Source organism: Nicotiana sylvestris, chromosome 10, assembly GCF_000393655.2.
Source record: "Nicotiana sylvestris chromosome 10, ASM39365v2, whole genome shotgun sequence".
Taxonomy (NCBI): domain Eukaryota; kingdom Viridiplantae; phylum Streptophyta; class Magnoliopsida; order Solanales; family Solanaceae; genus Nicotiana; species Nicotiana sylvestris.
In genome coordinates, this window is record NC_091066.1 from 148,883,882 (window position 1) to 148,896,410 (window position 12,529).

The 12,529-nt window shown below is 34.7% G+C and overlaps 2 protein-coding genes across 14 annotated transcripts; one reads left to right on the plus strand and one right to left on the minus strand.

Annotated features, from left to right (window-relative positions):
* The first annotated feature begins 1,320 nt into the window (after positions 1 to 1,320).
* LOC104224214 (protein REDOX 2-like) lies at positions 1,321 to 4,924 on the plus strand. Its single transcript, XM_009775818.2, has 4 exons — positions 1,321 to 1,942; positions 2,703 to 2,949; positions 3,910 to 4,092; positions 4,487 to 4,924. Exons 1-4 carry the CDS (start codon positions 1,623 to 1,625, stop codon positions 4,709 to 4,711), a joined length of 975 nt encoding a protein of 324 aa, XP_009774120.1. The 5' UTR covers positions 1,321 to 1,622; the 3' UTR covers positions 4,712 to 4,924.
* Positions 4,925 to 5,354: 430 nt separating this feature from the next.
* Positions 5,355 to 11,529, minus strand: LOC104224212 (beta-1,3-galactosyltransferase GALT1). Of its 13 annotated transcripts, none has more exons than XM_070160262.1 (11): positions 11,407 to 11,529; positions 11,123 to 11,189; positions 10,910 to 11,025; positions 10,285 to 10,368; positions 8,354 to 9,244; positions 7,486 to 7,706; positions 7,077 to 7,358; positions 6,679 to 6,807; positions 6,429 to 6,524; positions 6,146 to 6,253; positions 5,355 to 6,003 (listed from the first exon to the last, which is right to left on the minus strand). In XM_070160262.1, exons 5-11 carry the CDS (start codon positions 9,111 to 9,113, stop codon positions 5,794 to 5,796), a joined length of 1,806 nt encoding a protein of 601 aa, XP_070016363.1. In that variant the 5' UTR covers positions 9,114 to 9,244; positions 10,285 to 10,368; positions 10,910 to 11,025; positions 11,123 to 11,189; positions 11,407 to 11,529; the 3' UTR covers positions 5,355 to 5,793. The 13 variants fall into 13 exon arrangements, with proteins under 13 accessions (XP_070016363.1, XP_009774116.1, XP_009774117.1 ...); XM_009775814.2 differs by having other exon boundaries at positions 6,429 to 6,608; positions 10,910 to 10,930; positions 11,407 to 11,527; XM_009775815.2 differs by having other exon boundaries at positions 6,429 to 6,608; positions 10,829 to 10,930; positions 11,407 to 11,527.
* Positions 11,530 to 12,529: the final 1,000 nt, after the last annotated feature.

Genomic DNA, 12,529 nt, shown 5'->3' on the forward strand with positions numbered 1-12,529 from the left:
TATGGACCTGGTACGATGAGTTGCTAATATTGTAGTATATGGAAGGGAGTATGTAGAGAAATTATATATAACTGACATAACTCACATTTAGTAGCTTATCGTATTATGGTATTTATGATGGACATTATAGAAGAGATTTGTTTATGTGCAACTAATGTTCCTATATTAAATATTAATATTATGTGATTATTGGGCCAAGTGGGAGAATGTAAGATTTTCTTACGTTAATTTATTGGTGGACCAATAAGTTTAAGGCCCATAATTAATATTTAATTAATAAGCAAATCTCATATGTCCGATCAGTTACTTGATGGAATTATCGGATTAAATGAGAACCTCTATAAATTGGTCATCTCCCCACCCATTAGGGTTACTGTATTTTATTTCTCTCTTCCATCACTAAAGTCGGGGTTAACGAAAGCTAGGGCAAGGGGCGAGAAACCAATTTCGATAAACGCTTCCGCTTCACGATAATGACTTACGATTCAGGTATGTTTTCTATAATAATTTTATGTAAGATTATCATGTTCAAAATCCTGATATAAATAAAAGTTTATGCTTACAAAGGAAACTGCCATGGGCAAAGGTAGACACTTACCTGCAGTAAGTGTTTACGATGTGTCATAATTAACTTTAGTTTAGTAATAAGAATGATATGTTAAGATATTTGTTATATATTTATTGAATTGATGTAAACATCAAATATAGTATGGTTATGTTTGTATCATTGTGACATGGGTGGATTTTGCTATCATAATATTCATAATTCATAATAACTAGGAGTCTGTTTGGATTGGCTTAAAAAAAGTAATGTTTTAGCAGAAATAGCTTTTTAGTCAAAAAACAATAAGTTGTGGCTGTCCAACTTATTACTTTTGGTTTGTTTTAAGCAGTTTTTAATTTATTGTAAACACTTTTTAATTTTGTCAAACATTAAAAAAAAACTAAAGAAAGCTTAAAAATTAATTTGACCAGCTTAAAAGTCAATCCAAACACCCTTTAGAATAAGTTTCGTTTAGTAAACTAGGTAACCTTCTCCTTTATGCAGAATTGAGTTGATTATTCAAAATTCATATATACTTTGTTAAATCTATACATGTAGAGCAAAGTTTTACCAATAAACAGAAGCGGTTAAACAACTTAACAATCGATTTAAAATTGACAGGTAATTAAAAAGAACTTGACATAAATAGTGAAACAAAAAGGAAAGAAAAAAGATCAGAGTGGTCCAGTATCACCATTTGTGTACGTAGTATACTTATGCTGATCTGCACAATAACGTATGGTTTATAATACAAATCCCTCTTTCAATGTTAAGTTATGATTTTGCAGGAAGATTACAACCATGACTTTTGATGCTAGGTAGAGACCTAGAGTTCAAGTATTTATGTTGAACAAACGGTTGAAATGAGGGAAAGGTTCATATTGGACAACCTCCACCACACATCAAATCTATCACTTCAACAAGATAAGGTGTTATGGCTTGCACATTAAAAATGCTAGCTAACGCCTGCCTAATTTTCCTGTGTCGTTCCAATTTTATCAAATGTTTTCTTGATGCAAAAAACATTGGTTGAGATAAATACACGGTCATCGAGTACTTAGTCATTTTAGTCATAGCTATGGATATGAAGCAAGTATTAGTCCCAAGAGTTAAGCTGAATTCTGGTCATGAAATTCCTCTTATAGGCATGGGAACAGCACCTTCACTACCACCATTGGATGAATTAGTCGCCACATTTGTAGGTGCCATTGAAGCCGGGTATCGACACTTTGACACGGCAGCTGCCTATGGGTCTGAGGAGGCACTTGGCCTAGCAGTGGCGGAAGCGGTTCAACGTGGACTAATTATGAGCCGAAATGAAGTGTTCATTACCTCCAAATTATGGTGCACCGAAACACGCCACGACCTTGTTCTTCCTGCCCTCAAAAGATCTCTAGCGTAAGTCTTCTTTTATAGAGAGACAGATTCAGAGTATAAAAGACAGTAGATTCGATATTATTATACTTCACATATTTTATCAAATATATATATATATATATATATATATATATATATATATATATATATATATATATATATATATATATATATACACACACACATACACGGCACACCCCACTAATGATATTGTCCTCTTTAGGCCTAGGCCCACACGGCTTAAAAACGCGTCACTAGAGTTTAAGGCTTCAATGGCGGAGCCACATTCATCCAACGGGTGTCAATCGACACCCCTTCGTTAGAAAATTACATTGTATTGCTACACAAATTTTTCTGTTTTATGTATATTTAATATATGTTGACTCCCTTAAACTTTTCGGTGTATCTATTTTTTTATATCTTGACACTCCTTGGTGAAATTCTGGCTCCGCCACTGTAAGGCTTGTTTACTTGTATACCCAGCTTCTCTTCCGTATTTTATTGATGTGAGATTCGCCTAAAATATCATAGTCGTCGTTGGAGCTAGTTTAATTTTAAGTTTTCTTTTTTCGTCTAGTTTCTACCGAATGAATGTCAAAGATTTCTATATTGTCAATGCAGCTAATTAAATGTGTACAACAAGTTAGTTATCACTTTTACTAAGTTGCTAATTAGTACTCCTAATTCATATGTAATTACCTTATGAGTGACCGGATTTTGTAAATAATTTTTACACAATCATTATGTATAGAACTTAAGCACATGTGAAAAATGTTTGTAGGACTCTGGGGATGGATTACTTGGACTTGTACCTAATACATTGGCCAGCAACGATGAAAAACGGCAATGATGAAGAGATAAAGTTTGCAAATGAGGATGTAATTCCATTTGACATGAGAGGAACATGGGAAGCAATGGAAGAATGTTGCAGGTTAGGTTTGGCAAAGTCAATTGGTGTATGCAACTTCAGCTGCACAAAACTCTCTCAACTCTTGCACCATGCTACTATTCCTCCTGCCGTTAACCAGGTATGCTTGCATTAATCGAGATGGATCTAGGATTTTAGTTCTATGAGTTCAGCATTTAAAGTTATGGATGTATATCTACTATTTATTGTAATTCTAGTGACTTTTTACATATAAATTTATACTTTAAGTCGAAAATACTTAGCTCAGTTAAACCCGATAATTCTATGATGCATCCGCTCCTGCTCGCACAGAATTCTAAAAAGTTCATAGAATAGGATCAAATGAGCACAAACATGAAAGATGGGATACCAAATAGAATAGCCCATTAAATTAATTTACAGAAAGAGTTAGGCTATAGTATACATTAAGTGTAAAACAAAAATTTCATTATTGGTGTGGTTTAACCTTTTACAGCATGTTAGTTCCTATTTCAATCAGGTCATAAACTAATGCTTATTACAGTATAATTATCTTATAATTGATATGATTGTGTTTTTTACTCAGTATATAGAACTTTTAACTCTAATTTGTGCTACATAAAATGTTCAATTGTTTTGAAGTGTATTTATAGGAATTCTCATCAATGAAAGAATATTAGAAGTAGGGGTGGCAAACGGGCAGGTCGGGTCAGATATGGGCGGATCGAAAACGAGTAACTAAAAACGGATAAATTATCCTACCTAACCCATATTTAATACGGATAGAAAATGGATTAACTGGCGTATGATATGGATATCCATATTATCAATGGCTTCTTGAATATGATTACTTTTGGGAGAATTCCTAGTCTCCCAAACTTGAGGAACCCTCAATTTGAATCTTTACAAATATAAAAGTTAAACCCATTACTTATTCATTTTTTAAGTGGATAATATAACTTTTATTTATATTTGACCTGTTTTTAAAAAATTTATTATCTAACATATTGTTCAGTAGATAATATGAATGTAAAACTATTTTTTAACCATTTTGTCACCGCTAATTAGGAGGGTAAGAGAAATGATTAATATTAATTGGCAGGTGGAAATGCATGTTACATGGAGGCAAGACAAGATGTTAGAGTTTTGTAAGGAGAAAGGGATACATGTAAGTGCATGGTCTCCACTTGGGGCAAATGGGATACCTTTATGGGGTAACCATGCTGTTATGCAAAGCCCTATCCTTAAGGAAATTGCCTGTCATAAACAAAAGAGCATTGCACAGGTATTTTGCTTCAGCTTTTTCTTTTTCTCTTGTTAGTACATTTGACTTATAGTTTGTTTGGCTAAATTTTTAAAATCAAATTATATTTTAAAATATATTTTTTATCAAAAATACTTTTCAAAAAAGTACTTTTGATGAATAGTAATTTGTGTTTGGCTGGAAAATCACTTTTCAACAGTAATTAGTGTTTCGCCAAGCTTTTAAAAAAATATTTTAAAGTATATTCTTATGAAAAATGTTTTTTGAAAAAATATTTTTGGGAAGAAGTTATTTTTTCCACGCTTTTAAAAAATTGTTTCTGCTTCTGCTTTAAAGCACCTTTTTTTCTTTAAAGAACTCGGCTAAACCGGCTATTAGTCCTTATCTAAATATCTAACATGATATTTAATTGTAGGTTGCATTGAGGTGGGTATATGAGCAGGGAGTTATTGTATTAGTGAAGAGTTTTAACAAGGATAGGATGAAAGAGAACCTTCAAATTTTGGATTGGGAACTAAGCAATGAAGAAATCGCTCGAATTCAAGAGATTCCTCAATGCAGAGGATTCAAAGCTGAGGTTTTTGTTCATCCAAATGGACCATACAAATCCGTGGACCAATTCTGGGATGGCGAGCTATAATAAAAGTTTCCAGCCTTCCTATTATTTATTTATTTGCAATTTTTTGTTGTTTACAAAGGTATTTGAGAAAAATCGAAAATTCAACTAAAACAAATTTGATAAGAGATGATGTAGTCTTCAATTTAGTATGGTTTGACATGCAACTGTAATATATTGAGTATTTTATTTGATTTGGCTTTGAATTTAAAAAAAATTATTTATTGGTGAACAAAATCATATTGGAATCGGCAGCGACGGGCAACCCGTGTTCCCCAAGTAATGCAGGGTTCGAGTTATAGTAATGCAAAAAATTAGATATACAGGAATTAATCATTCTATTTGCTACTCCACATAAAATAATACATAATTTACTCATAACTTGCCTGTTTTATTTGTGACATTGTAAAATGATGACCAAACAACGCAGTCCGTGTGCTGATTTTTTTTTACAAAGCAACTAAAAACTACATTAAACATGTAATACCTGTTTTATTTATGTGACATTGTAAATTGATGACCAAACACCGTACTTCGTGTGCTGATTTTTATACGAAGCAACAAAAAAACTACCAAACGTGATATATGAACAACTTTCTTCCTAACCAGCAACCAAACAACCCCTTAGGATTGCAGTAGCTTCAAGATACAAGGCAGACAACTCCAATGTAAAAACATACTGTAGTATATATCAATGCTCTCCATTTTACTCGAGAAATGGGTACGAGAGATCGTGTGATTTACATACAAAATAATCACCGAACATAGTTTACCCGCTCTCTATACAATGTATAATGCCCCTCCATTTAGCCTCCTCTTTATAATACAGATCCCACCATCATAATCAATCTTCTAGTACTATGTTTAACAAGCTAATCTAATCACCTACTGATATCAATATGCTAGGAACTACTCTACCTCCTTATACAACAACGTGGTATTGCTCAAATAAGCATGACCTTTGCCTCTTCTTCCCGTCCTAATTGGTATTCCACCTCAAGTAGATATCCTTGGTCAGTTAGTAGAAAAGGTCAGCAGGATTTTTGTCAAATCTTAGTAATAGAAACTTACGAGCCTTCAAAACTCGGAAGAAAAACTAATTTGTATTACTCGCCACAACATAAAGCCCGTTTTTTCTCTTCAATCTTTTGCCAAAGACAGAGCATCTCTCTAGGGCCTTGGTAATGTGCAATAACATAACCATCTCGGCAACCTTCATTAAAAATCCTCTCTTCCTTTTCATACTTCACTTCCAACCCTTTCTTATTCATTTCTGAAATCCAGATGCCCATAGCAACATCTTCCAGCTTAAACATCTGCATTTTCAGCGGACTTGTAACTTTTAGAATTAAATGGGAGATACAGGTCAGGGGCCGCTGGATATTACACTTTCAAATGTAAACTTCATTCACTTAAATGACAGTTGAATAAGTAGAGAGAGACAGTGGTACATTTTACCTTTAGGCGGCCTTTTCTCTGTTTTGAGCTGATTGTTTTTGCTATATCACTGGACACAACATAACCCGGTCCATGTGCCCAAGGAGGGTAAGTTTCTTCAGGCCATTCCTTTACATCAACAAAAGAACAAGATTCAATACGTATAAGAGCTTAAGATCAACTATGTGTTATTTTCGTTTCATGATCAATTGCTAAGACAGATGCCCTTCCCCATTGATGAATGCTGAAAGAGAGCAAGGGGTGAAATTGTCTATGAACTATGAGAAATGAAGAAGATATTCACCTCTGGACTGATAAACCACTTGCTGTCTGGACTCCTATGAGGATGGGAATCTGAGTTGATAAGACCATACAGCAATCCACGAGTCACGTTAATCCTCTGCATAGAAGACAAGATTTCATCCACTCGAACAAATGCGTCATCATCTGTCTTCATGACAAACTTTGCCGAAACGACATCGGTCTGTGCAATAAATGAAGTCAGCAAGGCGTGCACGAGATACTCCGTGGATTAGGAAGGTACAGGATTTTACCCCAAAAACACATATGGCAATGGTCTTCCAAGCGATAAGACTATAGTAATCAACAAAAGGCATCAGCTGGATGTCCATATATGTCCTAGCCTCATTCCAGAGCTCTTCATTCACCATTTGGTTTTTATGCTACAGCAGATACATAACACAGAATTATCATGTCAAATGAAGTTTCACATGCTGAATTCTAATATGTGACTTCTACTAAGAAATTACATAATCCTATCTACTTTTTAAAATAAGATGCTTTCAGGATGAATAAATAATGGAATATCTTCTGGCTCTAACTGGGCAGCCCCAAGATCCAGTAATTAGGATCAAATAAGCATCAGTATTGAACACTACTTAGATCCAATGGTAGTTTCACAGTATGGAGTGCAAAGAAAAGAAGCACTCACCAAGCCAACAAAAAACCGCACCGCAACTTGTCCAGATCGCACTGCATCATATTGCATCCAAGTTCTACGGACAGCCATTCTGCGCTTAAAATTATTTGCGGTAGAAAATACACCAACAAAGAGATCTAGTCTTTTCCGAGGAGGAAGAGGAGCTGCTTTTAGAGCTTCCAAGTCACTTATATGGTCTGAATCCTCAGATGTTGGCAAACCACTTGTGACAACAGAAATTAATTTTATGTCTCCGGATATCCTCACTTCACTTACAAGCCACGGTTCCAAAGTCTGATAAGACATACATAAAAAATTAAAGGAGATTCTGGGGAAGCAGATAACCATTATGATGATACAGAAATACAATAAAATTCAGAGGAACAAGAGGAGAAAAGGAGAAACAGAGGGAAAAAATTACTTCACGGAAAGCAAAAGATGTTATGTGTTTTCCATCAACTGTCATCTGAATTCCTTCAGATCCTACTCTCAGAGTTGCGACAGAGAGATATCCTTGCTTGAAAGGAAAATATTTTCTTGATTTAGACCCGTCCTGAGCCAGGCTAGATTTATTTGTTGCAATGACATGTCGAGTAGCCATGACATTTCCCACCATCTCATTGCATTGTTCCAATTCATCCACTGGCGAAAAGGTAACTAATGTTAGTTAATAATGCAAAGGATGATACAAGTGAGGAACAGGAGAACATTATGATGAACCCAAATTTAGATAGTCATATAAACCTGTTATATCTCTTGGAAGAAAATAGAGGTGCAAAGGAGATGATGCAATTATATGAGACCAACCAGCTTTTAAGAAATTGGAGAAAAGGTTTGCAGCATATCTCTTGAGGCTTACGCAGCAATGGGAGGGGACAAAATTGAGGGAGACAATATCAACAGGAAAGATACTGAAACTCAACTAGGCAGGCAGACTTTGAAATAGTGAAATTAGGGAATCTATATATATCTAAAATAGCAAAAATTGCCATGAAGATAAACCCATTTTCAGAATGTTTAGTATAATATCAGCACACAAAGAAATCCCAAATGCTTGCAGGATCTAGACCTCAAGAGATGACATAGACTTCAAGGGTAATAAGTTTATTTCGAAAAATGGCATGCCCAACATTATGACTGCAGTTACTCAATTGAGCACACATGAGGATGCAGCATCACTTCTAGAGCATAGAAAGTAGCCAAATCATTGAAAGAATTGAAAGGAATGCTGGTAAATGAGCTTCAAAGCTATGGGCTTCCTTTTGTGAAGAGGGAAAAAATTCTCTTACCTTTCTTACTCTTTTCATCCGATGGTAAGGGACAGCGCTCCTCTTCACCCCAGTCATGTGCAATTGTCCAGGTGTTTTGTACAATTACGGGATCCTCAGTTATTTTATCACCATGGAGCCTAACATTGTAATGCAGAATAACAGGAGGATCTGGTTCACCTGGAAGTGGTTCACCAGTCAAATCTATCCGAAAATTCCCAAGAAGACCATTTGGAATGCCAATTATTGTGATGGAAGAACCCTGAGTCAGACCACAAGGAAACCGCAACTTAAAGCCACTGGCATCAATTTCTGTAGCATTGGTTTTGCTGAGAAAATGAGGGCATTGTTTCTGTTTTCCTGTCTTAACTGAACTATCATTTGCATCAAGTTTTTCCCTTTCTACTGCAGTCATGAGGTTGTTCCAGGCGATACTGGCTTCCTTAACTGCATCTATAGCATTAGGTAAGACTTGATCATGAGTAACTAAGCGTTTCAACTGATACCATGTAGACAAAGATTGTTGCTCCTGAGCTGACAGGTTCCTCTTAATAAAGAGATCAGAGACAACAATTTCTGCAGATATAACTTGAGTAATTTTTTCTGGCTGGTGAGCTGCAGGTGGAGCCATAGCATTTATCCACTCAAGAGGATTTGTCATGTTGAAGTAGACAGAACTTGTAACATAACTTTCCTTGACAGGTTTCCTCATCACACAGTACCCCAGAACCAAAAACATCAACAAAGATGTTGTTAAAACACCACCGTACCATTTCTTCATTTTTATTCTCAATAAAACTGTTTAATCATTTAGGATTCAATTCGACTAATGCCAGACTAGAAGAGCTCCAGGAGTCAAACACAGTAACACCCTCAATGGTAATGCCCCGATAAGTCATAGAACAATAGCACCTGCAACAGTATGCCCAGATATGTCAAAAAAACAGCTTATCTCATGATCTGCATATGCTAATGAGAAAAAGAACCATAATTAACTTGAAGAACAAAATTGAATCTTGATCATGTGAGTCCATTGCTAGATACAGTGCAAAAGCCAAAAGGAAACGATACCCATTTCTTCATAACACCAAATAAGAGATGCACTTTCACATTATTTCCCCAGATTGGAAAGTAGTTGCAGATGAAAATCATGCCTAAACATGAGATTGGAGATTTAAGTGCACTGCTCAAGAACACGAAAAACCTAGTTGACTGGCTGATGATCAATTTAGGGGGCAAGTTCTTGAACATTAAAAGATGTAGTTTGAATTGAACACCTAAAGGACCTACTGCTGCTTTAATACTAGTCCTGTCAGCAGATAAGAGAATGAACAGAGAAAATGGTTTTTGAATAAATATCAAAGTGCTCCGAGAGGAAGATCGCAACTTGAACGCAAAAGAGCAATATAGTCCTAGCTATATTGAAATAGAAAGGGCAGCAGCCAAGAAGCAGTGTCTGCAGCTTAAATAACACGGATAAGTTTTACTGGTACCTTTATATCAATGACAAGAAAAAAGGCGAAGTCGATGAAACATATTCAACCAAGTCAAGAGAAAAGATTCAAAAATTATAACACAAGCACATAAATGTCCAATTTTCCACCTTATACTCTTAGTTTGAAGCATAAAGGGATAGAAACAAGCTTTGAAGTTAAATGACTAAACACCTATAAAACCTGCCGTTTGACGATCCCAAGCGTAGTTAACTTTTATTAACAGGACCGGTAAAAGAAAAAGAAAAAAAAAGATTGCAGCTGCCAGGATCATGTACCAGTGGAAAGAAATTGGAAGAAACATTGAGACCGATCAGGACAAAAAATAGTATTATACTTTATCTGGAGCATGAAAAGCTGAAAATGCTCTAAATAAGCATACAACAACAACAAAAAACTCAGTGTAATCCCACAAGTGGGGTCTGGGGAGGGTAGTATGTACGCAAACCTTACCCCTACCTTCGAGAAGGGAGAGAGGCTGGTTCCGAAAGACCCTCGGCTTAGGAAAGATAAAAGGAAAGGCAGCAGCAATCATACCAATTCCTGAAGCAAAAATACAAAGATACAAAACTAAAACTGAGGATTATAATCAGAAGGCAGAAACAAAAGCAACGACTAGCGAAAAAATTGAGAGATTAGAACTATTTTAAAAATATGATATACTAGTTTCTTGCCCTGTCTTCTGAGAAATTAAAATACTCATAAACTATTTCACATATTTTAGACACTGAGATGCTATACTAAATTCTGCTTAGTCTTCAATATATTAGTATTTTATAACAGCTGTGCGACAGAAGCCAGCAAGCACCTGAAGTTACAGAATAAACAATTAAATTTAAATATAATACACAAAAACAATTTAGATCGGCACAAGGCGTGAGAACATTCAGTACTCAACTGTGACCAACTACAGATCTCAATCTCAACTTCAAACACAACATAAAAGAAAAAGAAAGAATAAATTTTGAAAAAAATACTGAAGTCGGGAAAAAAGGAAACAAACTTAATCAAACTCATAGTTTTCACAAATGTCCAGTTCCTCCATAATTTCCACAAGAAAAACCTAAGAATTTGCTTCTCGAACCTTCGGAGACGCCACTGCGGTCTGCAAATTCACACCAATCGAGCAATTAACCTAGAATGCGGCGTTTTCGTCAATATGAAGCGCAATGTACAAATCGAACAGCTTAAAACTGCAAGCTAAACAGAAGAAATTTCGGAAAATCACTCTTAAGTTCAAAAAATTAACCAGCAATTTCTACTTCCATAAACCGATGTTAATTAAAACGAAGCATACCTGATTATGCCGGAGAAGTTAAGAAATAGAAGAAAATTCCGAAATGCACAGATCGAAGAGCTTTGAACTGTAAAATAAGCAGCAAAACGAAGAAATTACAAACATAATTAGAAAACTCACACTAAAATTTGAACACAAAAACACGAAGTGTAGTTCGAGAGTATTCGCGAAATGTACAGATCGAACCGCTTAAAAACTGAAAACTAAGCAGCAAAACTACAAAATCAAAGTTAAGCTGAACATTTTCTACTATCAAAAAAACGAGAGAGAGAGAAAAACCGTACCTAGAGAGTCGTGACTAGTGAGAAATGATGTATGTTGAAAAACACTTGGATTTTGTACCAGAAATGAACATGAAGAGTTAAAAAAATGTAAAATAGAGAGGGAAAGATGATTTATGTATGGGCCCGTTGTTGCTCTGTCGTTGTCGCTTGTACTGAACTTCAAGTCTACGCCTAATTAAGAAAAAACTGGAATTGAAACGCGGAGGGAAAATACTGATTTGATTAGTTTCTATTGCAAGTTAAATAAAGTTAACGGAAAATGTGCAAAAATATTCTTGAACTATACGAAATATCTCGAAAATATCATCTATTTATTTTTTGTGCCAAAAATATCTCTATCGTCTATATTTTGGCCCAAAAAAGTCTCTAAACCATTATTTTTACAATTGAAGCTGACATCGCAGTCCAATTGGGTTAGAATTGCTTATATGGTCGTCCACCTACGCAATCCATATGTGAAAATTATTTTTTCGAAAATTTTATTTTTTAGAATTTTTTAATAAAATACAAAATCAACACTTATTCCGAAAAAAAGTAAAAAATTTATGAAAAAATTATTCTTGATTGGGGTTTATGATTTGATTAAAAAACCCCAATCAAGAATAATTTTTTAATCAAATTATATACTCCAATCAAGAATAATTTTTTCATAAATTTTTTATTTTTTTCGGAATAAGTGTTGATTTTGTATTTTAATTAAAAAAAATCGAAATAAATATTTTTTTCGAAATTTTTTACTTTTTTCAAAATAAATGTTGATTTTATATTTTATTAAAAAATTCTGGAAAAATAAAATTTCTGAGAAAATAATTTTCACATATGGATTGCTTAGGTGGACGACCATGTAAGCAATTCTCACCCATTTGGACTGCCATGTCAGCTTCAATAGCAAAACTGACGGTTTAGGGACATTTTTGGGCCAAAACATAGACGGCAAGGATATTTTTGACACTAAAAGCAAACGAAGAATATTTTTGAGCTATTTCGAATAGTTCAAGTACATTTTTGGACCTTTTCCGTAAAGGTAATGATACTCCAACCAACTGTCAAAACGAGGAAACCGTACTACTATTTGTTTGTTGAAAAATGACTAAAATGAGATAATTAGAGAAGACATCATTTT

Excerpts from the sequence above, each read along its gene's own strand:
- LOC104224214 (XM_009775818.2), top strand. The coding sequence starts at position 1,623 with ATGGATATGAAGCAAGTATTAGTCCCAAGAGTTAAGCTGAATTCTGGT. Across the intron at positions 1,943-2,702 it reads GCCCTCAAAAGATCTCTAGC|GACTCTGGGGATGGATTACT; the intron begins GTAAGTCTTCTT and ends AAATGTTTGTAG. Across the intron at positions 2,950-3,909 it reads TTCCTCCTGCCGTTAACCAG|GTGGAAATGCATGTTACATG; the intron begins GTATGCTTGCAT and ends ATTAATTGGCAG.
- LOC104224212 (XM_009775814.2), bottom strand. The coding sequence starts at position 9,113 with ATGAAGAAATGGTACGGTGGTGTTTTAACAACATCTTTGTTGATGTTT. Across the intron at positions 7,359-7,485 it reads CATCTTTTGCTTTCCGTGAA|ACTTTGGAACCGTGGCTTGT; the intron begins GTAATTTTTTCC and ends ATGTCTTATCAG. Across the intron at positions 6,609-6,678 it reads TTGCCATATGTGTTTTTGGG|ACCGATGTCGTTTCGGCAAA; the intron begins GTAAAATCCTGT and ends TTTATTGCACAG.